The sequence below is a fragment of the Cryptomeria japonica genome, chromosome 6 (assembly GCF_030272615.1).
Source record: "Cryptomeria japonica chromosome 6, Sugi_1.0, whole genome shotgun sequence".
NCBI classification, from domain to species: domain Eukaryota; kingdom Viridiplantae; phylum Streptophyta; class Pinopsida; order Cupressales; family Cupressaceae; genus Cryptomeria; species Cryptomeria japonica.
In genome coordinates, this window is record NC_081410.1 from 31533829 (window position 1) to 31559360 (window position 25532).

A 25532-nucleotide genomic window follows, 5' to 3' on the forward strand; every position below is an offset into this window, starting at 1 on the left:
TTCCTCAATAGTTGATAGTGTGACAGAATTATTGACAATGCTGGTCGACCACCCAATGTAAGCAACAGACAAATATCCAGTTACTAAAAAATTGCACTTCATATTTTAAAAACCTTAAATATTCGCTTTGTGATCTTTCAGATTAGGATGGATCAAGCTCCAGCAGGCATAATAAATTTTAAAACACGAACAAATATCCATTTATGTCAGCATGTCTAGAAGTACAATTGATATCAAACATAACTTCCATCATTACATTCATGTTTTTTTGAAAAAATCACCTTCTAACTGCTCACAAGCATAAACACAATACATAATGCACTCAACAATTGCATGAATAAGCTTCTTCACAAATTTTGATACCATGATACACTAGTTGACTGCATCATACTGGAGACAATAACTTCAATTACTACATTTGAATTTCCCACAAAAATGTAGGCATTTTGCTACAATCACATTCCTGCAATAAAACTCGGAAATAAGAAATACTACACATACAGAGATTGTATAGTTCTTGCCTTCTTATCCAAAATTAGCAGAAAAATTGGTTAATGCAAACAGTGTAACCATAATCTGAGGACCGTATGGTTGTGTACTAAGAATAAGCCAATATGAAATATAACCTCAGAAAAAAAGTGTAGTTTTTAAATCCTATAACCTGAATTTGCATTTTAAGTTTAAATTACAGTGCAGGAACCATCTGATCTCTCCAATCAGGACAAGGCCTTCATCTGTTAAAGTCGTGGATGCCAGCCATTAATGCTCAGTGTCCCTGTTAAATTCTTCGTATACAAATTCTAGCATGGGCTTCCTTTCCTTCAAACCTCTATGAAGCTTTATCCGATAGCTGAATTGGTGTCAGAATATTTTGTTTATTTGTTTCCACAATACATCCATTCATAACCATCTCTTCTAGCATAAAGTGAGCTTTCTCCAAATGAAACATTATATCAAGCTCACACTGCAGTCAGTACAAATAACAAATCATTAGAGAGCACCAGGACAATAGAGAATGGTATAAGCACAACACCATCAAAGCTTTACAGAAGATAATATAATCTTCTCACTAACCATCTTGGCTGGCCAGATCTAATTGCATAAAATATTAACACTATTTTATGAGGCTTACTTCAAAGATTCAAATAGAACTCTAAGCATACTTTCTTGGAGATTATGAAAATAAATTCATATACTGTGTCCTAACTACTCTGCTGCAAAAATCTATTGAATATTCAACTGGTTAAAGAAATCCTTCACAGGAGAATCAAATACATTTGAAATAATTTATATATACATAAAATGAAGTGCACTCACCACATTTCCGAAGTGACGATCCATTGTCTCCACTACTAAATGGATAAATTCCAAAATTGCTAGCTCGTTCTGCAAATAGAAGTCCATCGTAATGATTATCAAAGTCTTGATAAAGTCCTTGCTTCTTTTCTAATTCTTATATCTGTAACTGTGACGACTATATTTGGGAAATGAGAAAGGAATTTATCAATTGCACATAAATAATATTTTAAGAACTAATAAGCCTGCAAAATCATGACAGAGCTAGTCCAATAGATGGAGATAGGTTCGATAATATATATATGCTCTTGTTTTTATTTATTCAAGATTTGACCAGCTAGTCCAATCGATGGAGATAGGTTCAATGATATATATGCTCTTGTTTTTATTTATTCAAGATTTAACCAGTTTCTTCCATACTTATTTGGATAGAAATTATAATAATATTTATGCATTGTGGTTTGGAAAAAGAAAATTATTTTTCCATATTAACTAGATTATTAATTTACTAATTTAGAGAAACCAATTCTGTATATTCTAACTGATGAATTCATTTTTTTTTCATCTCTTCTAGTTCCAAACAGATTTTTCATTTTTGGTATCTCTGTGCATTTTATTTATCGGCATTGCAGACATTACTCAGGCAATCTGTTTGCTGCACAAATGCATGGCCATATTGCTTCTGTCAGAAATTTCTAGTGATGGAATTACAAGGCCCTCTGAAAAACAGTTTTAAAATCCTTAATAATTTAAAATCCTTAATAATATATACTTTTCTTACAATGTGTTGTACCCAACAACCCGAATTTCCATATCGAGGTTAATTTAAATTTGAAGGCAAATTTTGAAAGTTTTAATTAGCTTTAAACATTTTAATTGTCAGGTTACTAATATTTCTGAGTTTCTTTCATTACTTTTGTAACAAGAGATCTCGAGATCCCAAGATCATAACAAGGCCAACAACCCTGGCCTCTCAGACTTAGAGATCATTGTGTTCATAACTTTTGCATATTCATATCCTCAAAGGTTTTTTCTGTTGAAAGTCAGGACATGGTGTTAGGGTTCAAATAAAATCCGACTATCTTAACCTTCATTCAAATCTGCAATTGGAGTTATCCTAACCTCCATACACAGAAAACTTAAGGTAAAAAAAACAAACTATAAATCTTGAAATCAGAATATGCCTGTCGTCAGTAAAAGAATTCTGAATGCAAAAAATTATGGACACCAATAACCCACAAACTTGGCATAACAAAAAAATATTATTTTTAATTTTTTCCTATCATCAAAAAAAATGTTTTACAAATTACCCAGCCACTCAAAATAAAGATGAAAAAAACATATGCTCCAAGGCCTTTCCAAGACACAGACAGATTTCCAGGACGCTAGGAATGTGAGGCCCCTTTTTAATGGGCAGTAGGGGATGGCAATTAAAAAAATATTGGAAAGTTCAAATATTCATATGATAAGCCATTCATCATATTCATTATGTAATTATATTATGAAACATTCAAAGCTGAATTTGCAATTCACAAGTCAACATACAAATTCAAAATGACAAAATGTAGAAAATCTGAAAAACAATATATTCCATAATTCAAGGCACATTTATTGGTTGGGCATTTTATTAAGTCAGTAGTCATGCCTTTCTCTCTCTCTGAATCAGTTTTAAGCTTTAAATCTTGTTTTAAGTAAAGTTTTTAATACTTAGACAACTGAGAATCATGGTATTATTAGTTCAATGCAATATCATTGACAATTGAAAAAATCCCTGCAGTACTCCATTATTAATGAGGCATAGCACTGCAGTAGATATTTCTTAAGATCCATTCAAGCCACTTTAACCACACACAAATTGCAGTTGTGTATGAATGAACTGAAAAATCTGATATACAATACAGGGGTACATCATACTTGTACAATTTTTTGGTTTCAATGTTTTGGCCATGATGATAAAATTAATTACGTAAGGACCAACCTCCTAAGTATTAGCACCCACAACAAGAGGCTGACCCCTTGAAGTATTCGCCCTTGTGGGAAATTAAATAAAATCAAAATCATTACTAACAGGAGTCCAACCCTTTGAAGAGCTGCCTCCCTTTTAAATAGTCACCCCACTTGAAGAGGAATGAAGAGGTATAAAAAGAGGATAACGTGGGAGTGGGAAGGGAGAAGAAATGAAGATACAGCAGTCCATTCAAAAAGCAGAAGCGTCGAATAAGAGCAGATCTGATATAAGGTATCAGATTCAAGCATACAGAAAATTAAGTATTACACTTGTGATGTGGTATGAAATAGTAATTATTGTGGTAGGCAACATAATGTAATTCTATGCATAACTACTCACACATGAACAATATGTATGCAACCTAATGATACAAGAAGAGATCTGAAACAATGCAGCCAGATTCAGGCATACAATTATTAAGTATTACACTCGTGATTTGGTGGTAGGCAATATAATGTGATTCTTTCTGGATGCAATCTAATATTATATTATTATATGATCACTTACATATGGAATGTAGACAATGATGTGTAATTCTTCATGTATGTTTAAATGCTGCAGACAACCATGATAGATATAATGCAGGAATATGAGGGGAAACAGTTATGAGGTCCTCTTCTAGGCACACCACCTCATGGTGGTGACTGATAGTCCCATGAGGCCAAGAGGGTGCAAGGAGGCCCTGCCCTTGGGCTTAGAAAGGAAGGATGTTCCGGACAGCCTATTGTAGTTTCACCTCAAAACCTCTACCATGGTTGACCATTGGATTGAGGAGTCCAATCATAGGGAGGAGAATAACGATGGCATGATGAAGGGGAATAGTTATAGGATTCCTCACTAGGTACACCACCTCATATGTAATGGAGGAGGGCCACATGCCAAGAGGGGTGGTGTATCCGCTCTTGGGCCTAGGGTAGAGGATCTCTTGGGCACCCTATCATGTCTCCTTATCCAAACTCCGTAATGGTTGAACCCTGATAACAAATGAGATATGTTATACAATTAAAATGATTATGGATATATACTCTAAAACCCTAGTAATTGTTTTTCTTATGAATTGCTTCTTCAATATTTGTCTAACATGATTGCAGGATCTCAACAATGAGTCATTTTGCTTTACATCTTTTCGGGTAAAGTTATATCTCTAAGACTCTAACTATACTATGTTCTGTGTTTATTTGAATTTGTGATTCTAAGGTAAATTATAGGGTAATCATGAAAGGAGGCATTACATGGTATGCATCCTAGGGTTTCCTTGAAAAAAATAACTTATTTTAGACATCAATTATCCAAAGAAATCTGCCTAAAATAAAATAGAAAAAAAACTATGTAAAACTTGTACTCGTATAAGCACTTAAAGATAAAACAAAACATTGAAACAAGTGGCTAAAACTTGATAATAAGAGGTTTCAATGCAGTGCCCAAAAAAGAAAAATGTATTCACTCAACAAATATACACATAGCTTTCTTTACTGTTGTGCCCAAAATTAGGGTTTCTAACTTGTAGAACAAGTACACAATCTAAGTGATAAAAATTAACACTCCCTCTCTAAGGAAAGTGCTTTCCAGCAACTGAACTTTGGTCCCAGCATTTCAAACTCCCTTTTGGTTTTGTCAAAATGTTTGCAACCTACTCATTTTAAGGAACATTCTAAAGAATGGCAGTGCAAGTTTGAAATTTATCAAGAAAATGCTAACAAATATCAATGTACTTGGAAAAATCATGATATACTGGATTTTCATAAGTTTATCGCAACTATGATTGTCACAACATACTACAATCACCTCCAACATCTAATTAAGTGAGCTCTGCAATCAACTTGTGAAGTCAGATAGCCTCTCAGCTAGCAGAAGAAACTGCTAGTACTCTACTTCAGCTGAACTTACACAACTATAGTCTATTTCCTACTGTATAAAGATATCATGCCTAAACCAAAACTGAAACGAAACTTTGAAGTGTTCTTTTTAGCACCAACATTTACTACTCTTCATTTCCAACATACTTTAGCCCATAATGATTTTTGCCCTTCAAATATCTAAGCACATGTTCTATAGCAGTCAAACGAACCTGCCTTAACTCCATCATAAACTAATATCTAGTGTTTACCAAGTACATTGGAGAACCAATTAGTTGTCTATATACAAATGGAGTCACCAAAGCATATTCCAAATCTGCAATCAACTTAAGACTTGGAACCATTGGAGTAGCAAGGGGCTTACAATCCAACATCTGAAATCTTTTTGTAATTCCCATCACACTTTTTTTTGACTTAAAAAGACTTCTCTTGTACCTTGCCACTTTCTAAACACAATTAATAATGTATAAGGTCAACATCTTTCATGTCAAATTTCGAGGCCAACTCCCTCTTTACATCATCTCATGTAAGAATAATATCATCCACATACAAAACTAAAACCAACAAATCAGATTTATCAAATAAATAATAAAGATTGGGACTTGCAACAGTTTTAGTGAAGCCCAAACCTAAGAAGCACTCATCAATCCTAGAGTAACAAGCACAGTGTGTTTGCGTCAGCCTGTAGATTTATACAAAGTCTCACCAAATCATATTCCAAATCTGCAATCCACTTAAGACTTCGAATCATTGGTGTAGTGAGGGGCTTACGATCCAACATCTGAAATCTTTTTATAATTTCCATCACATACCTTTTTTTTGACTTAGGAAGACTTCTCTTGTACCTTGCCACTTTTTAGACCCAATAAATAATGCATAAGGCAACATCTTTCTTGTCAAATTTAGAGTCCAACTACCTCTTTACACCATCTATAAGCTACTCACTATTGCATGTAAGAATAATATCATCCACATACAAAACTAAAAGCAACAAATCAGATTTATCAAATAAATAAAGGAAATGTTCGAATCAGGTTCCAAGTTGGCCTACAACAAAGGAAATGGTCGAATCAGGTTCCCTTGCTTTGGGTAGAAGTTACCCAGCAACACAATGACCCTCCAAAAATTTTCCACAGAAAATGACCCTTACTTGCAGAGGGAGCAGCATGCTAAATGATAAATGTTTGAAATGGATTGCAAATAGCTGACCTTGTTACCTCCCAGAGCATGCATGGCAGGCATTTAGAGGGTATTGCATTCCAAACAACTTCAAATAAAATCAGCTAAAGCCAAAACTTAATACATCAGAAAAATTTAGTAAGCCGTTTAAAGCACAACTCTTGGGCATACTCAGAACTGCTCGTATGCAACAAATATGATTCTACTGAATCTCATAATTAATTAATCTCTCTTAAACTAACTGTCCCTGAATACATGGATAATATGCAAATCCTCTTGTTTAAGCACCTAAGAAGCCTCCCCTCCTGTCATATCTAGGAGTAATAGTACTGCAGTAATCAGCATGATCTTATGTTTCTATCTTTACTGTGCTACATACACATAAAAGTAAGAACTTACAACCTTCCTTGATCCATTTTATAAGTAGGGACTTGACTATCGATTTAGCAAACTGACATCAAGGATTTCCCAATTTGAAAAGTAACATGTTTTAAACAAATATTATCATATTTGACATGGGTTTGCATTAAAGAGTCTGAAAAGTATCATTCTGACAAACTGAAAGTAATCAATACAAAGGAATTTCTATGAATTGTAATCAATTCCATCGACATATCTTCTACAAACAGAATCAGATAAGCCAACACATCAAGTATCTAGGATATCATAACTATCCATTACCATTTTCAAATTTGCATTGCAACTGAGGTCCTATTCTACATGGAGCTATTCAAAATCTATAGAATCTCACTTGTCATCATCTACTGTAGAGCTATTACACAAAATTAATGGCAAAATCAAGATGCCTTGCCCCAGAAGCATTCCTAAATAAGATATTTTGGTGTACCATAGTCTTCAAAACGATAAAATCCTGGGCAATGTTTCATTACCAATAGTATAAATTGACTAAGCACCCAGCCTAGTAATTGCAAACTTCCTTTTTTCTCTTGCAAAATTATCCTTGCAGTAGAAGCTACTATTTGAACTCACAAAAGACTTCTATTAAATATCATTATTAACTTTTTTATTGACAGAGATGACCCAAACTATGATGTGCTCATGCCAAAACAAAACAAGGAAGATATTCATGCCTAAACTATTAACATGCTTGACAAGATGTACAAACAATACTTGCCTCATCTTCGTCAACTCCAACCAGGAAGAACAATGATGCATATCGTCTGTAAATCACTTTGTAGTTGCGATGTTCCACAAATGAACACTGCAATTGAAAACAAATAACTCACTGTCATTATTATATCCTCTAAAACAATTTTCTATAAAGCTTATCAGAAACAATTACATAAGCGACAATATTTGCAGTAGCTTATGTGAATAAATTAATTAGAATAAATCTAGAATACAATTAATAAAACAAGTCCATGCACTAATTTAGCAAACCTATGATAAAATTTACAACAGTTATATAAAAAAATCTTTCAAATGCTCTAAATATAAAAAGATCTTTCAAATGCTCTAATCAGCACTTATATAGCAAGATCTTGATGGCTAACGACATTTAGGAGCACTTAGTAGAAATCATAATTTGCTAAAATACTTCAACACGTGAACCACTTGTGTGTGCAAAAGAACTAAGAGAAGAAAACAGATGTGTCCAAGAACTAAGTTCTATAACTGACCGAATGATACAGCACTATGAGACACTCACCTGGAAGTTTTTGCGAAGACTTAGGCTGGCTCCAGCCAAGCAAATTACCTTGGGTAACCTTAAAAGAAGAATACTCGCCCTTCAGTGCAATGTCACAGGCCCACATCATCAACAAGTTGAGACTAACAAGTCAGTTATTATAAACAAAGTAAGTGCCTCCTAGTCCCCTCAATATTGGTCACTGCAATGCAACTATTTGACTTGAATATCAAGAAAACTTGGCAGATAATAATGAGCCAAGAAATTGTATGGCGGATGGCCAATGTTATGCTAAACCTTTAGATAAAACACTGTTTTCTTGGATATATCTGTCGATTTTAATGTCTTTGGCTTCTGACATTTTAGAGGTTGCACAAAGTTAATGTGGCAAATTGAATTGAATTCCAGGCTTCCAGCATGCAAACAGAAATTAAACATTTATGCATGGTAATATTATTTGTTTGTGATATGCATGTAGCCACTAAACTCTTCAAAGTTTCCAACAGTAAGTATAGTAAAATAAAGTTAAACAGAGAACGTTTATTGCAATCTTTATTATTCCTATACTGAGTTGCTCTTAAACTTCAATACACGAAACAAAGACACTCTCATTCAATGTGAGCAAGAAACAGAAACAGATACTTTACCTCATAAATGAACAGATTAAATGTTAGTCAAGGTTATCTTGTCGGAGCGATGGGTTCCAAACATTTGGACAACTGAAAGAAAATTAAGAAATTTCCAGTAATATGTAACCTTAATATAATTTGACTGAATTTCATACTTAAATTGTCAGCCTTTGAGACACTTCGCAGAGTGAAATGAACCTATATCACATTTGCAGCTTCAGATTTACTACCTCTAGTATCATTCTGCTGAGGGTCCTCATGGTACCTGCTGAATTCTACATTTAAAACTGCACAATAAGGATGAAAAATCCTTTGTGCTGAAATTCCATGATCTGATACAGCAGTCACCTACCCTATGTTGCAAGGTCATTCTCAATGATGCTATTCCATAACAGACTTTGTAGATCCCACCCAAATATCTAGCAAGGCCATTTTCTGATCTGTATTCTATTTTACTCTCATTTCCTGCACATTGTAGAAACTCTGGAAGAACTATGATAAACTATTAAATATCTAAAACTAAGATGAAAAGACTACAAGTACTCAGTGAACACTTAGGCTAGTCTAGTGCACAACATGCGGCTGAAGCCTAATTTTCAAGTCTATAAATAAATTTAAAAGAATGAGACATTCATAGGAGATCTAAGAAACAATAGGAGCAACAGATTTACATTATATATTGCATCAACGAAGCAACCAATCCATCCAGCTCTTATTCAACAGTGATCATCATAGGAGCACAGAGAGACACCCTTAAGCCAGATATCACCCAGGAAAATATGTGCATCAAACAGCCTCTCAGCCCAATCAACCTTAGAAGGAAACAGTTGTTCTGAATCTAACCATAAGCGAACAGCTTTGTTCTAGTGGTAGACCTCTATACTGACTACGACCAAACTGAGGAATTCGGAAATTCTTGCCCATGCCAATTCTACGGCCCATGGCTCCTTTGCAAGAAAGCCTGATCAGGGGAATGACTCCAGGCAATGTGAGCACTTTCCAGTTACAACCAGGCCAAATCTCTGGATTATGCTATAGACATGTGAATGGAATTTACTGCACAGCAGCTATCCTCCATCCTCATCAAGGATATACAAGCTTTTACATTCTTGCAGAGCCTTAATTTTCAAGAGCGCCAAAAACAGTTGGTAGCAAGAATGTAACTAATTGAAGTTCTACCAGAGTGTAACTTTCTTAATTGCAAAGTGGAACAAATTATAGGTTGAGTGAACAGAGGTGGCTCAGAGTTACATCACTTTATGATTAAATTGGATTGCCTGGCTGAGAAAACGTATGGGAGCCATTGCTGGCTTTCAAACATCAACTCATATGCTCTACTTCAACAATCCCCAAGACAATAATTACAAGCAAAGGCTTGAAATATAGATAAGTGACCTCACCCTCGCATAAACAACGCCTTGCCTCAAGTTCAGAGCCAATATGTATGCCCCAAATTAATCATGGTTACTTAGCTATATTTATTGATAGTTTGCTAGCTAAATCTAATCACAGGCACACTAACTAAAGTATCCATAGCTAAATCCAGTATATTGATGGAAGCTTTGGAATTTGAATGTCCATTTTTAAATTGGAGATGTCTATACAAACTCCGTCATAATACACGATGTAGCACAAATAGCCTATATAGGGCATTGTATTGGTGCCACATTATTCTTGTAATTAAACATGCTACATTCTACAAAATCACAAACTTAGTCTAGTTTGTAAATGAACGTGACAAATTTATGTTAGATAGCCAAGGGAACATTACAGTTAAATTTCATTTCTTTCAAGCAACTATAGGTCTGATATTAGGCTTGTACTTTTGATGTCAAAAACAGTTCCGGAATACGAATTTTAAATTCAATACTTCGGTAGTAAATCCAAAGGGGCGAACTATTTGTAAATCAAGTCCCCAGCAACAGGATGAAGCCATGCTTCGCTATACCTACACTACATTTTGTATTTGAATCAAGCTAAATGTTACATTTATACATATTCTGCAACGATCAGTCACATGACACTTGGTATAATTTGGCCAAACCCACTTTTTATGCATATATAAAAGAACATACTACCATAAAAGATAAATATCATACAGGTTTTGCTTTTGGGTTTTGGAAGATCATCACTATTAGGCATAGAAACAAATGAATTTGCATGTTATCAATGTAACAGAGCCAGTGCAAGAGCCTATGGTCTAATTGTAAGGGAGGGTACCACTAAAAGAATCACCCAGATTCAAATTCGCATCATCATATTATGGTGAACCATAACTCAGCAAGGCAATGTGACAAGATTGTGATATAGCAACGGTGGAACGTATCTTATCATGACCTATGTTTAAGAATCATAAGAATGTGATCCAAGCTAATCTTACAAGCATTAAAGGGGCACATAACATCCGCCCATTACCATGTCAAAAGTGTATATCGATCTATCAATTTAATAACCATAGCTTATGCACATTCTTGCTGATTCGACAATGTGAATGAGATTCCATTATAAGATGTTGAAGAGTCGGACGATAAAATCAAACCTATGAAACAATCTGAGAACATGATAAATCAATCATAGTCCTGCAGAGACCAGGGAATATAAATATACCTCTCTCCATGAGAGCACAAACTCCAATTGCATCAACTACTACCTCAGACAGCGAAGCGATTTCATTTGCAGAAAATAGAATCTAGATCCTATTATACTCGCTTTTAATAATTTTACCGTAAGATTTACAGAACAAGATCCCTCTCACAGATTATATAGGGGCATATGAAATTTAAGGCATTAAAAAACAACCCAAATTGTGGAATACAAAAAAATAAAACTGGGTATGAGAAATGTATGCACAACCTGATTTTCAGAGCGCGCAAGACATTTCCTAACAATTTCTCCCTCTAAAGCTCGCCTTTCGTCCAGTGTGAGGTATTCGTAGTATTGGGCAAGTCTAGTTTGGCCCTGCTTATTCACCAACAAGATGAATCTGATCGCCATCTCCCAAACTCTCCTTTTTTCACTTGTCAATAAAAAGAAAAGCTCTCCTGGAATTCTACGGATGAATTGATTATTTTCATTCAGCAATGTAACCGTACAGAAGATTCATAAATCCATTTGCTTCTCTTCTTTTTTGGGTTGAAAATATGAACATTCCCTTATTATTGATATTAGTGAATATGAACCAAATAGGCAATTTTTTTTGGTTTTTAATCGGACTCGCATAAGGGATATCTCATAGGAAATTGAAGATAAATTTTGAATGTATTTTCATATTAATATATTTATTTTTAAAAGATTATAGGTAAAGTATGTCAAAAGATATCATATTTGTTCTTTATTTTATTTTAAAATTATTATATTATAATTAATATTAAATTGTTATTATATCGTGATATTGTAATTAATATTAAATTTATTTTTTGATAAGTAAGCTTAAATTTATATTGATATGGTAAAAAGTATGTACATGTTATATGTAGAAGGCTGAGAAGCCAAGCAAAATCAAAGCTTCTATGACGAGTTGATATACAATGTCATGGAAATGTTTATTGAGCCTCTAGAATGCACAAAAACATCATTATCTTTAATACATTATAATAGATGGTTGGTGCATTCTAGGGGTTGGATGGTCATTCCTCAAGGTCATAGTTTTGTCATTGACTTGTAAAAAAGGACAGAGCCATGAGACTAACAATAATTAACTATGTGCAAACCTTATGAACTTGAGGCTATAAAACCTGCACGTTTAAAATGAATCTTGCAAATTGGTAAGAAAATGATCCTTTAAATTAGATGAAAGGATTATAAAGTTTTGTGAAAAGATGGGAGTCGATTTGTATGTCGGCACCCCAAGCCACCTGGCAACTAGAAATGAGGAGAGGTGGCTCAAAGGGTGGGCAAGCCAGTGATGAAAAGATAGAAATGATAGCAAATAAGGGAAAGGTACCAACATTTGCATCAAAAAATACCATACAACTTGTGTCAAGCCTCAGAGAAATAAATGTGTGAGTTGGTATGAAACTAACCAGCAACGAATAGGAGGTGCAACAAAGTAGAGGCATGCCAACTAGATTGTAATGGGTCTAACTATTGAGGAAACACAATTTACTATGAGGTTAGATAACAAGTCATCATCTAAGTTGGTTTCATGAAAGACGTAATTAGCCAAAAGGTTTGGAAAATGATCAAGCTCGATAAGTGTCATCAATGATGACTTGAATATGCCAATTGGGAGTGGCTCGTCTTCTAATTGCATCGATGACCACCATGGAATCACCCTCAACTTTTAAATTGGTAACTTGACAAGTTTGGTAGAGTTTAAGACCAAAAAGAAGAGCTTGAAATTCTGCCATATCAAATTAGTTCCCTGGGTTAGTGGGAGAGATGTTGAAAAGATCATATTGCCAACTAAATTCTGAAGAAGACATCCTGCTTCGGAAGGGATTGGATTTCCTCGAGAAGCCCTATCAAAGTTAAGCTTCAACCATTTGGTTGGTGGTGGTTGCCATTTCACAAATGCCTTGAGCTTGGGAATTAACTCCAGCTACCCCATTAATGAGAGGTATTTAATATTAAATTATTATTAAGATATGATTATATTATTATGTTTTAATATATTCTCATTTTTATATTTCCATTAAAATATTTACAAAAGTTTAAAATCTTTTAGTACCAACTTATTTGTGGTGTCAAAAATTGTACACCTTTGATTAGGGTGTCCAATTTCATACTCGCATAGCACTCATTTCAATACATCTCATTCTTCCATGCATCCTAGGACCTTTCTATGCATTTAATTAATATTTATCTCAAGAATATGAGTCCTTTTATCAATTTAAATCTCATCACACTCTCATTTGGACCCTTAATTCTATGTGTGCCCTTTATCTTCTATCATTTTAATTCATTATAAGTCCTATCCTATTTCAAATTTTAAAATAACTTTTCCCCTGCTTAGATATTATAACTTTTCAAATAAATTATAGTTTTGGAATCAAGATGCTATTATCTCACGACCTTAAAATATTACACCTATTTTATCAAGTGAATGTTGCCTAACGTCAATGACTGGGCCAAAAACTTGGGAGATTAAAGAGTTGGTCTTGCCATTTCTGAACTATCTCCAATGCAAAAAAAAATAATTCTAAGTTGGACTTTTATCAATTTAAAGTTAATATTTGATATATAAGCAATTAAATTTCTTCATTCATGGATCATGATAATTAATTGAAGGTGCAACTTTATGGTATATGTATGATGTGAAAGCTTTGTCTTATGTGAAGTTCCAGATCTGTAAACTCAAAGACAAATCAACAAATATGAAGTCTTCGTCAACACTTTTTCACCATGATGGAAGCTTCAAGATATGTTAGAGGATGATAGGAAATCACCAACTAATGATTGGTTTGTACCTCTCCCTAAGGAATTGGGTATAATTTCATGTTGTTCTCATATTTCTGCAATTAAGCTTCAGATCTGAGTTTTATAATTCAAGTTATGTGATTCATGCATTCTTGATTTAGTTTATATTCTGCATTCAATCATTTCATTTAGGACTTACTCTAACACACTTGAGTAGGACTCTAGTTTATTCGAGTAGCTATTTGTGGAGGTGGAAATCACCAAAATAAGGGGTTGACCAAGGCAAGCCCCTATATAGCCACAACCACACCTTTTCTTTGCTTTGTAAATTTAGCTATAGGTTTCTAATGGAGACAAAATACAAAAAAGTGCCTAAGCCCCAAGGATAAAGAAACACTACAAATTTCATCAGTGGTTGTCTAGACTAAGGTGCCTAGTGCTTCTGACCTTGAGGACAAGGGTGCCTAGCAACCTTGACCTCTAATTTTTAGCTTAAATTTGATAGAGAACTGACACGGTGCCTAAGAATCTTAAATCCAATTCAGTGCTCAATGGTTCCATCAATTAGACAAGGGTGCCTAGCATCAATGACCTCTCAATTTTAGCTCGATTTTCAAGCACAGGTGCACTACTAAGTCTCGATCTCATTTTTGTATATGTTCTAAAGTTTATGTTTTTGTATCAGATGGTTTCATCAGTTCATTTTCTCATTCAATTTTTTTATTGGCTTAAAACACAATTCCCCTATAGTTTTGATCAACTTTTTTTTTCACTATGTCAACACTACAATAAAGGGTGTTTTCTTGGCATGTTACCTAACATACCTGCATTTACTCATCAAGATGTCATATATTATAACATAAACTAAATAACTATCTAGTATCTAATGAAACAACAACAATAATCTTTAATAAGTACTACAACATCTAAGAGTAGTTCCATTAGCTCACATTTGTCAAATATTTAGTAAGGGTGTATTGTTAACAAGTTTTATGTGAGAGTAAGATATAAAAACCATTTGGAAAAAACAGTTGTTAGAATTTCACAAGCCTAATTATGGAAATATTTGGCACAATTCTGAAGTCTATAATAGAAACAACTTTGTCATTATTTTTTCTAGCAATTATAAAAAAATTAACGAGAGAAATAATTTGATCAATATTATGCACAATGGTTGTATTTCCAAGCTTTATGATCTCCTAAACACACCTTCTTGACTACTAGCCCCCAACCCATAAGGGGCTTCATGTCTAATGAAATCACAAGTAAATTCATCATATAGTCTACACATAGAATTTGACCTAATGCATTGAGATTTAATCAACCTTACATATCAAGTATTTTTTTATTATGGTTACCCATTCAAAATATAACTCTTCAATTGTTTAATACAATATTTATTTGAAAAACTACATCATAATTTAGATATATATGTAGTTATAATTTTATATAAACTCTAGTGATCTATCCAAAATCTCTAATTTCACATGATAAAATCTTTTCAAAAAAATTATTGTGTTTCACATCAAAAATATATAAATATGATTATAGGAACAATCAAATTTAAATTATAGATATAGTAGTTCTTGATTTTTAAAAATTTAACTACGTTACTCTAACATTACAAGAATCAATATAATTATTAATAAAATTACAATAATTAATATAAGGGTGATATCGAGATTGGCTCTGCAACATTGGAGACGTTCATGCTAGGGTTTTTACCCCAATGCAGGGGTCCTCCTCGAGGGTGTGGAGGAGGTCGTATGACCTCCTCCACCACGATAAGTCGTCTTGCTTTTTTCTTGTTCTTTCTCTCTTCATTAATTATCATTCGTGTTGGTTGGCTCTTCCAATTTGTGAGGTAAGGAGTGATTAATCACCTGTATGGATGAGACTCCTAGCAATGAGGATGTTAATCTGCCTCCTTGTGTTAATAATAAATAAGATGCCCTTGCAAATGACATCAAATCATTCAAATAGACTTTGATTGAAAACCCATTGTTTGTGCCTAGATCTACAAAATTCGACATAAATTTGGTTTCTCTTTCCATAGGTAATGGCGAGCTAGGAGGAGGAATAGGTAAGCAGACTACCCTTTCTGTATCTAGCCTTGCAATTTCTCCTAATTTTGAAATAATATATGCTTCAAATAATGAGAAATCTTGGCTGAAAAATGTGGCTGTGTTTCTTGTGGTCGTGGATATCACTAAGTGTTTGACCTGAAAATTCTTAGATGAATGGTCTAAAAATCATTTTGGTGAAAAACTAGGGTTTCCACTATAAAAGGATGGAAGATCGCTAATTTTTACATAGGGACCAATACATTAAAAAGAGGAAGGTAAACCCAATGGGTCTAGCCACAAAACAACAAGGATAAGGGTTGAGAATTCTATTAGATTTACTAGATTTAATTGAACTGCCCTTTTTCAAGTTGAATTGTGAAAATATTAAAATTAGGGTAAATGTGTTGGAATTGATGTAAAAACGCATAAATAGTAAGCTACAATCATTGGATCAAGCTACAAACCTAGATCTAATGATTATAAGATTATTTAGACATGTTCCCAAAAGAAGCTCCTGATTTGTCAGGACCATAGCGATAGTCGCTCTAGTCCTCTGCACTTTTTGCACTACAATGGGAGATTGATTCATCGTTATAAATAAAGCCAATTCTAAATATCACAACTTCGTACCTATTCTTGTGCACAATAGAGAAGTTAAATAGGTTGGGAATAAGGGTTTGCCTTAGGCCAAACCCCAATTTGGGAATTAACCATGAAATAGAAATGAAATATGATTGAATTGTAGTAATGGAAATGTTCTCCTTTTGAGAGAGATGTTGAATAATGACTAAAATACAAATGCTATACTTCCTTGTGAATTCTTGTTTATCTCCATATGGAATTAGGGTTTCATTAAGTCTTCAATAACATAGAACATGAATGTCAACTCCAATGCTTGAATCTTGACCTTACTTCTGCTCCAATACATGAAAGAAGACTAACTGCTTGCTCACTTGAACTTGAATGTTTGATTGCTTGAATGAATTGATCAATATGATTGCCAAATTCCATTTGTATCAAAATGAGAAGGGTAGACCTCCTTTTATACTTTCCTATCGAAAAACAACTTAATTTTTTGACATGAGCCAACACAGGGTCAAGATTCTCACTCAATTCTTGTGTCCGTTAAGGGGCCCAAAAATGGGTCCGAATTGGGAGCAGTAGGGTGCTAGCGCCCTAGTTTTGACCAATTAGGCACCATAAATAAAGGGTAAAATGAAAATATGACAAATATGCATGGTATGAGTAGAATCAAGTCTTTGATCATGCTTCAGGACACAAACGCCAAGGTGAGGGCCCAAATGAGGATAAAATTGTAAGGGAGTACAATTTATGATGCTACAAAAATATTTGGATTAATAGATCAGGGTTTTATTTTTCATTTTTTATAATGATCCAAAAAGGGCTTTTTATTATTTTTTTTAATGACCCTAAATCCCAGGCAACAGTGGTTGAAAAATTTTTTTGGTCCATTGGAAATTGTACTTTTAGGACTCTCAAGTGGCCGCCTGAGGCTTTTTTTGATGAGATATTGGATTTGTCTTGCCCTAGATGGATTGTGGTTAAAAACTTCCCCATTTTGTTATGGAATTACATACCCAAGTTGTTGGAATCCATTGGTAAGGTGCTTAGGGTGGATAACACCCAATATTTGGTTCCTCATATGGATGCTAGAGTGCTAATCTTTGTTAATTGTGAGAAAGATCTCCCCAAATTTTTATAAATCAAGGTCGGTGATGATCCCTTGGTTTGCGTTATTGAAGCCCTTGGTGGAATTAAATCTTACTTTCTTTGTAGATGAGAGGGCCATACTTGGAGGAATTGTTTGATTTTATCAAAAAGAAACCTCTTGATAAACCTAAAGGGTCCCCTGAGAGAGGTCCCTCGAAGCAAGCAGTTAGTGATCCTATTCTAGCTTCTTAGATTCCACTTGAGGGTTCAACAAACAATACTCAAAAGCCTCTATTGGAAAGCCTCAATTCTTTGAAGGAGCCAATGAGGGCTGATATCATCACTTCACTCATTTTTTTATGAATCCCTTAAAATTGGGGAATTCAATGTTGACTCCTTGCCTCATTTAGTGATCATTGTCTCGTTATCCCATATAAGAGACAGTAAGAAGGATTCACATGATCATTTTATCCAACTGAGGGCTCACAAGTCTAGGCGCAAGAATGCCCAATATCTTTCCTTAGAAAAGCTTAAGAAGAATAGGGATTATTCAATAGAAATTGTTCTATCCTCTACAGAGCCCCCTCATGTTGATCCTATCTTAGTTTCAATGGATGATGATTCTCAATCCCTGCTATCGATGGTTAGTGTTACTAAAAGAAAAAAACATTATATTGTCAAAACCATGGTTAGGGATATCAAAGAAAGGAGACAATCCTCTGCACTGCTGGGTGAGATAGTTGATCTTCCTATCTCTAATGGGAGAATTTCTACCTTGAAACTCTCAAATAATTTCAGCACTCTTGCGAAATCTCATAATGAGACCCCCAAAGGTGATGAAATTGATTGTAATTCCCCTCCCCTTAGGGATATGTAGGTTACTCCCTCATCCCAACCTCACAAAGAATTGAGTCCTTCCAACAATAACTATATCTCTGGTATTGATAAGGATGATGCCTTTTTTGATATCATTATTGCCAATCCTCTTATAAAAATGAGGCTTCTTCTAAAAACCAAGACCTAGCCATTGTCCCATATGATAAAGCTAGGGTGAGCCTTAGAGTTGATAATTATGAAACTCACCCATTAGAGTTTGACCTGGAAATTGGGTCACTGTCCAGTGAGTTAGTCTCTAGAGAGGAGCAACTATCATGTTAGTTCAAGAGGAACAAGAAGGATGAATGTGATCTATTGATTCCTATTGGTAATGGCCTCTTCACTAAAGCTAGAAGGAAGAGGGGGAGACCTAAAGAAAAGCAATCTTCTTTGCATAAGAAGAAGGATAATAATAAGGAACTTCCTAAATGTTTTGACAACTTTAAGGATAAGAGGGACATTATCCAATAATGTTTCTCATGAACTTAAATTGTATTTCTTGGAATGTTAGAGGCCTTGAGACCTCAAACAAGAAATATATTGTTAAAAGGTTTTTGATGCAACATAAGCATATTGATATATTGACATTGAAAGAAGTTAAAGCCACCAAGTTCACATTGGATGTGAACCTTAAATTTATCTAGAAGGATGTTATCCCCTTTTCTACCAATCATGGCAAAGGCAAGAGGGGATTTATCATTATAGAAGGGGGCAAGTGGAAGAAAAGGTTTTGGATAATGGTTGCTCCCCATGTAATAGGGATGTGTGAATCATTGTTTGCTATCAAGACACTAAATTCAGGGTATGATCCTTTTTATGGTTCTATGATTGTAGAAAGGATTAGTTTGTGGAAGTGGGTATGCACTCTCTCAAATACCCCCTGCATTTTTGGAGGAGACTTCAACATGATTGAGAATCGGGGAGATAAGTTAGAAGGCCTGGAGCTGGAATGGAAATGTGGAGAGAAACTACACTAGACTAGGATGAAGGAAAAGCTTAGGCTATTTTATCCCCTTGAAGGAAAGAAGAGTGGGTATGGGTCCATATGGTACACTTGATGTAACTACCAACAAGGAAGAAGAATAATTTATTGTTGGCTTGATAGATTCTATGCCAATAAAGTTATATTCTTCTTCCAATAGGAAGATGATGGCTCACTATTAGGACATCCTATTGGACCATCACCCTATCAAAACTTGGATTGCCTTAAACTCAAATATTGGCATGCCTATCAAGAGGGAGGATAACTTTATTCTCAATACTATCCTTCTCAAGGACCAAGATGTTAGATGTGTTATCTATATGATTCAATAGATTAATAAATGGGATTGCCATTTTGGCTTAGCTATTGATATATGGAACAAGAATGTGAATAGTTGAAGGATATTGTTGTAAACAGTAGACAAGAAAAAAAGCCAGATATGAGAGGAAACTTGAAAGGGACTTGGTTGACAACCTCATGAGGGCAGAAACTCGGACTCAAATGGACCCTGCCAATCAAGATCTAGTGCAATTGTTGTCTCAAACCAAAAGCTCTCTTAGTGGCATTCAAAATCACAAGATCTAGGGAATCAAGGTAAGGGTCAAGATTAATTGGTTAGAACATGGGGACAATGGTTCTAAGTTTTTCTTTAACCTCTTAAGCTAGAAGGACTTTAAGGAGAGGATTGATGGAGTCTGGGAAGAAGGCAAAGAGATAGTGGACATCAAAGACATTAAGATGCATTTTTTCTCTACAGTAAGAAATTATTCTCCTCAAAAGGAAAATCCTTGTCCAATTAGCTTGCAAGGATAGGTGCAAATCCCTTATACCCCAAAAAAATATTGGATAAGGAGACTAGTATTCTCAAGAAACCAATCTTAATTGAGGAAATCCTTAAGGCCATCACAACTCTTAACAATGACAAGGCCCCAGGCCTTGATGGCTTACCTATTGAATTCTATAAAGATGCTTAAGAGTGGTTAGGTCTAGACTTGTTATAGGTGTATGAGGAAACCTCAAAGAAAGGCTCTCTAGGAGTCAAGATAAACAAAGGGATAATTAATTTGCTCCCTAAAGATGGGGACAAGTCTCTTATTAAAAATTGGAGGCCTATTACTTTGTTAAACATCTCCTATAAAATATTAGCCAAGATTATAGCTCTCAGAGTGGTGGACATCCTTCCTAGCTTTGTGAGTAATACTCAAACTAGTTATATCAGGGGCAAATACATACTTTAAAATCTTATTACCAGTTGGGAGGCAATTATTTGGGCCAGATGCACTAACTAGTGAGTGGCTATGTTTCTTATTGACTTTGAAAAGGCATATGATCAGATTGAATAAAGTTTTCTTATCATGATGCTAGAATCATTTGGCTTTCCTAAAGAATTATGACAGATGGTTTAGATACTACTTAAAGATGCCTCTGATCAAGTGGAGGTTAGCAGATATTGTACTCAACCCCTTAGGTTAGAAAGTTCCATTAGGCAAGGGTGATCGTTAGCTTCAAGCCTCTTTGTAATCGCATCCAATACTACATTCTACTTAGAGACTCTACTCTTTCCTCAAGAGTCAAGGGCATCACCTTGCCCAATAAGGAGGACCTAATTAATATATAGTTTGTTGATGATACAACTCTTTTCCTAGAGCTTGATGAGGAGAAAATGGACTCCTTAATGGTGAAACTTAATTTCTTTTGTGATGCTTCAGGAGCTTAGATTTTTTATGCCAAATCCACCCTACTTGGGTGGGAAGATGCCCCCCTTGCATGGCTCAACAAGTATAACTGTCATTGGGGAGAGGGGGGTATCTAAGCAAGTTAGATACCTGGGTATACCATTTGCAGCTAACCCATGTCTAAAATATATGTGGATATGGATAAAAGGGAAGATTGAGAACACGTTGGCTAGATGGAATAAGCATTACATGTCCATGGCTGGAAGGATGCAGGTATGTTAGAAGATCCTCTCATCTTATAGTCTTTATTACACCTCTATGTGGATGTTAAACAATTACCAAATCAATGATATGTAGAGAGCAATTAGGAATTTCCTTTGGTCTGATGGTAGAGGTAACAAGAAATATCATCCTATCAAGTGGAACTGGTGTTGCCTAAACAAGAATATGGCAGGTTTGGGTTAAAGGAGTTGAGGATGCAAGGTATTGCACTAGCTACTAAATGTGTTCTTCGCACCTTGGAAGGTTCTCATTAGGAATAATGTTAGACTTGTTGTTTCTAAACAAACCAAGACATGGAAATTCCTCCCCTTTAGTGATCTCGTAGCTGATAATTTCCCAATTTCCTTGGCCGGTTCTAATGTGTTCAAAGTGATATGGAAGGCTTGAGAATATATTAGAAGCCTTGTTTCCCATAATAGAATCCTTAGTAATGATTTCTTGTCTGGGGAGAGGTTTATCTAGTGGAATTTATCCCACAAGGGTAGGCCCCTTTCCTTGATTCAAGGATGTTTTGCTAGGAGCTGGAAATTGAACGGTATATGTTATTTCAATCATATTATTATTAATGGTCAACCAATATCTTGGAATGATCTTAATCATAAATATCAATTGCCTCCTTCTAGCTGGAGGACTTAGTTTACACTACAAGAAGCCTATAAAATCTTGCACTTGCCCAAGCATTGTTTGGTGGTGGAAGATAGGTTTGCATCAGTCACATGGATGGATGGTACATTGTTGATGAACACCAAGGCTATAGTTGTTTATAATGCTCTTTGTTGTAATGTTGACCCGATTGATCATGTTAATTATGTTTGGAACTTGAATTGTGACAATAACGACTAGCAAAAAGTATTTACCATGCCATGGGGCAGCGTTATCATGCCCAAGAAGAAAGGATTTAAGTGGTTATTCATTTTGCATAGATTTCCTATTAAGAATTTACAATAGACTAATGATATCTATATTATTTGCAGAGTTTTTGAATCCATTAAGCATATTTTCTTTGAATGTATTGTGGCTAAGGAAATTTGGAATCTTGTTGGTATCAAATTCTCTGATAAATTGTTCTATTGTGATGTTATGTTTGGTTACATTAATGGTATTAAAGAGATAATAATGTTTTTTGGGCTCTTTTATCATGTCAAATATTGTGGGCTATTTGGTCACTTAGGAATGAAGAGAAATTGTAGGCAAAAGATAGATTGCTTACCGAGTCTTTAAGAGGACTCATTGTCTACAATGTATGCGTTGCGGGTCAGAATCATAATGAGGCTTTCAATGAAAAAGTTTGAGCGGTTCATTGAAGATGGCACAACCAAAGTTTATCTCTTAAACACATGGTCCAAGTTTAAGGTGGAAAGATCCTCGTTTGTCAATGCACTAGAATCTTTTATGCATGAAATTAATGAAGGCAAGTGAATGGAAAGGTGTAATGCCCACCAAAATACCCTAGAGAAATACAATTAACTAACATGCAAATAGAGATAAAAAAATTTAAACAACACTTAATGCAACATATTATAACTACTCATAAGCATCTAACATCCATTAACAGGATAAACAAATATCCATCATTAATATGTAGTGTCCTAAATTGTGCCTAGTACATTTATGACACTTATGCATGACGCCTGGTGCATTAATGGCAAGACCATGTCAAAATTTCATCAGTTTGACATCATGGGCCTCAAAGACAAAGTGTCTATGTTTTCTCTAAAACCCCATTTGGGCTTATCTTTGGTAGGATGTACACACAACACGTTGACGTCCACGTGTTGCACTACCGTCCCAATAAAATCATGGAATCTCGAATCCTGCAATGAGTCAGATGCTTGCTAATGCATGTCTTTTGGTTTTCCTTTGGCTATAATATCTCTCCATGCCTCTTTTGAGTTTAAAAAAAACTCTTATTTGCTCATTTGAAAAGGTTCTACTCTCTTGATTCTTTTCTCTTATCTCTCTCATTTATAATTGATCTCTTTATGTTCTCTTGAATGCTATACCAACACTATCAAGCAACAATAATCTTGTAATTATATTATAATTATCTTACCAACAAGCACATATCTCAAGCTTCATCACACTTGCATCTCGAAAAGGGGGGTTTGGTTGCACGCCTTGTCTTCTCTTATCATTATCTTTATTTTATCATTGCATGCAATCTATCTTTTGTATCTATTATCTAGGTGCATTTAACTTACCAATCTATCATTTTATCTATTTGCAATAGGGGTTTGCTTCCTGAGTGGAGTATAGTTTCTATTTGCATTTTACCAATTATCATTTATTCCAATCTATCTATCTGGGTTCCCATGGTAGTGGAAACACTTAAATGAGGGTTTAATTAAGGTATACAACCCCAAACATTTTCCCTCGTCTCTATGTATGTAGGTGACGAACAAGTTTTTCATAGTGGGGAGGAGTCATTGTTGATTCTCAAGATGATTTTGTGTTTTCTAGTTGTGCAGACGAAAGCGTGTGGTGCTGGCATCCGCGCACTGCACTAGCGTTCGAAGCCCAAGAGCTTCCAAATCCTGTGGTATAATTTGTTTTGAGTTTTGCATCATTCTGTTAATTCATATTCTCCCATTTCATTATTTTTGTACTTTAAGTTGTTTAATTATTTATACTCTAGCACAAGCATTAGTTTTGTTATCCCCTGGCTCACCTTAGCGCCAATTCGAGTAAGGTAGTGGTGGATCGATTTGTCCTCTGGGATTCATCATCTTGGAGGTGACAAGTCTTCTCCCCTACATTTTGGTGAATCTGACATGAATGCCTAATGTTAGATATTTTTCTCTTAGAGTTTGATGCTTTTGAAAAAACATTATCTAAGGATGATTTCGATATGTTGGATGAAGTTTTAGAAGCACCTCTTTCCAAAAGAGATGTAGAAAGAGAGTCATCCTCCACGACATCCTCATTTGAAGAAGAGAAATCCATGAATGTTATTTTTGTTTTCGCGGCTTTACAAAGGCCTAAGAGACCTTACATTCATGTAACTACAACAATTCCTTCTCCCAAGAAATTTAAGACCATTAATGGAAAACCTTTTAAAGGAGAAACTTTTGACTTATATACTAGGTTCATGCAATCCAAACAATCATCTTATAATACCATTGCTCATACATATAATACTCAGAGGAATAAACAAACTCTTAATCAACTACAAGTTTCTTTACCACCTTCTCAACCTAGTCTTCCTAAAGCACCTTCACCGACAAATAAGCGAACTAGTGATTATGATCTTATCGAGCAACTTAAGGTTACTCCCGCTAAGATCTCACTATGGGATTTGCTTCAATCTGCTTTAATGTATCAAGGTATGTTGCAGGAAGCCTTGCAAAAAAATTTGTTGCCTTCTTCTGTGAGACCAACGGATGTAAATGGGTTGATAGATCATATTCGTGCATATTTGTTGAATATTACTTTCTATCCCCATGAACTTTCGCCTCCAAATTAAGAAATTTGGCAGATCCTTTAATGGTAATTGTTCATGTGAATGGTGTTGGTGTTAGATGAACGTTAGTTGATACAGGATCTGAACTTAATGTTTGTGGCCTGGATTTGTTACCAAAAATCAAGGTGGATCCAAACTCCTTGGTAGCCTCCTCCTTGTTTATTCGAGGATTCGACAACAATAGAAAAACCGTTGTAGGGGACTATCATATTGTCCTTTAAGGTTGGACCTATTACTATCCCAACCCTTGTACATATGATGTCGGGTCCTTTGTCTTATAACCTCCTTTTGGGTAGACCACGACTTCACGCTTTGGGAGCTGAATCATCTACACCTGATGGATCTATTAAGTTTGTAGAAAATAACCAAGTTGTCACAATCAAGGCTGACCCTGAAGCTTTGCGCTTGTGTCAAATAGCGGCAATAGGTCAAACCTTGACTGCACTTTCCTTTCAAAGCTATGTACCTACCCTATCTTCTTCGATGATAACCCCTACCTTTGTTTTCTCCCTTGAAAAGGAAGAACAAAAGAAGGATGAAGTCCC

The 25532-nt window shown here is 35.0% G+C and overlaps 1 protein-coding gene across 1 annotated transcript; it reads right to left on the bottom strand.

The window, feature by feature from the left end:
- Nucleotides 1-391: 391 nt before the first annotated feature.
- On the bottom strand, nucleotides 392-11786 carry LOC131069996 (AP-4 complex subunit sigma). Its single transcript, XM_058005546.2, has 4 exons — nucleotides 11470-11786; nucleotides 7475-7561; nucleotides 1318-1386; nucleotides 392-964 (listed from the first exon to the last, which is right to left on the bottom strand). The coding sequence occupies exons 1-4, from the start codon at nucleotides 11608-11610 to the stop codon at nucleotides 830-832; spliced, it is 432 nt and encodes a 143-aa protein (XP_057861529.1). The 5' UTR covers nucleotides 11611-11786; the 3' UTR covers nucleotides 392-829.
- Nucleotides 11787-25532: the final 13746 nt, after the last annotated feature.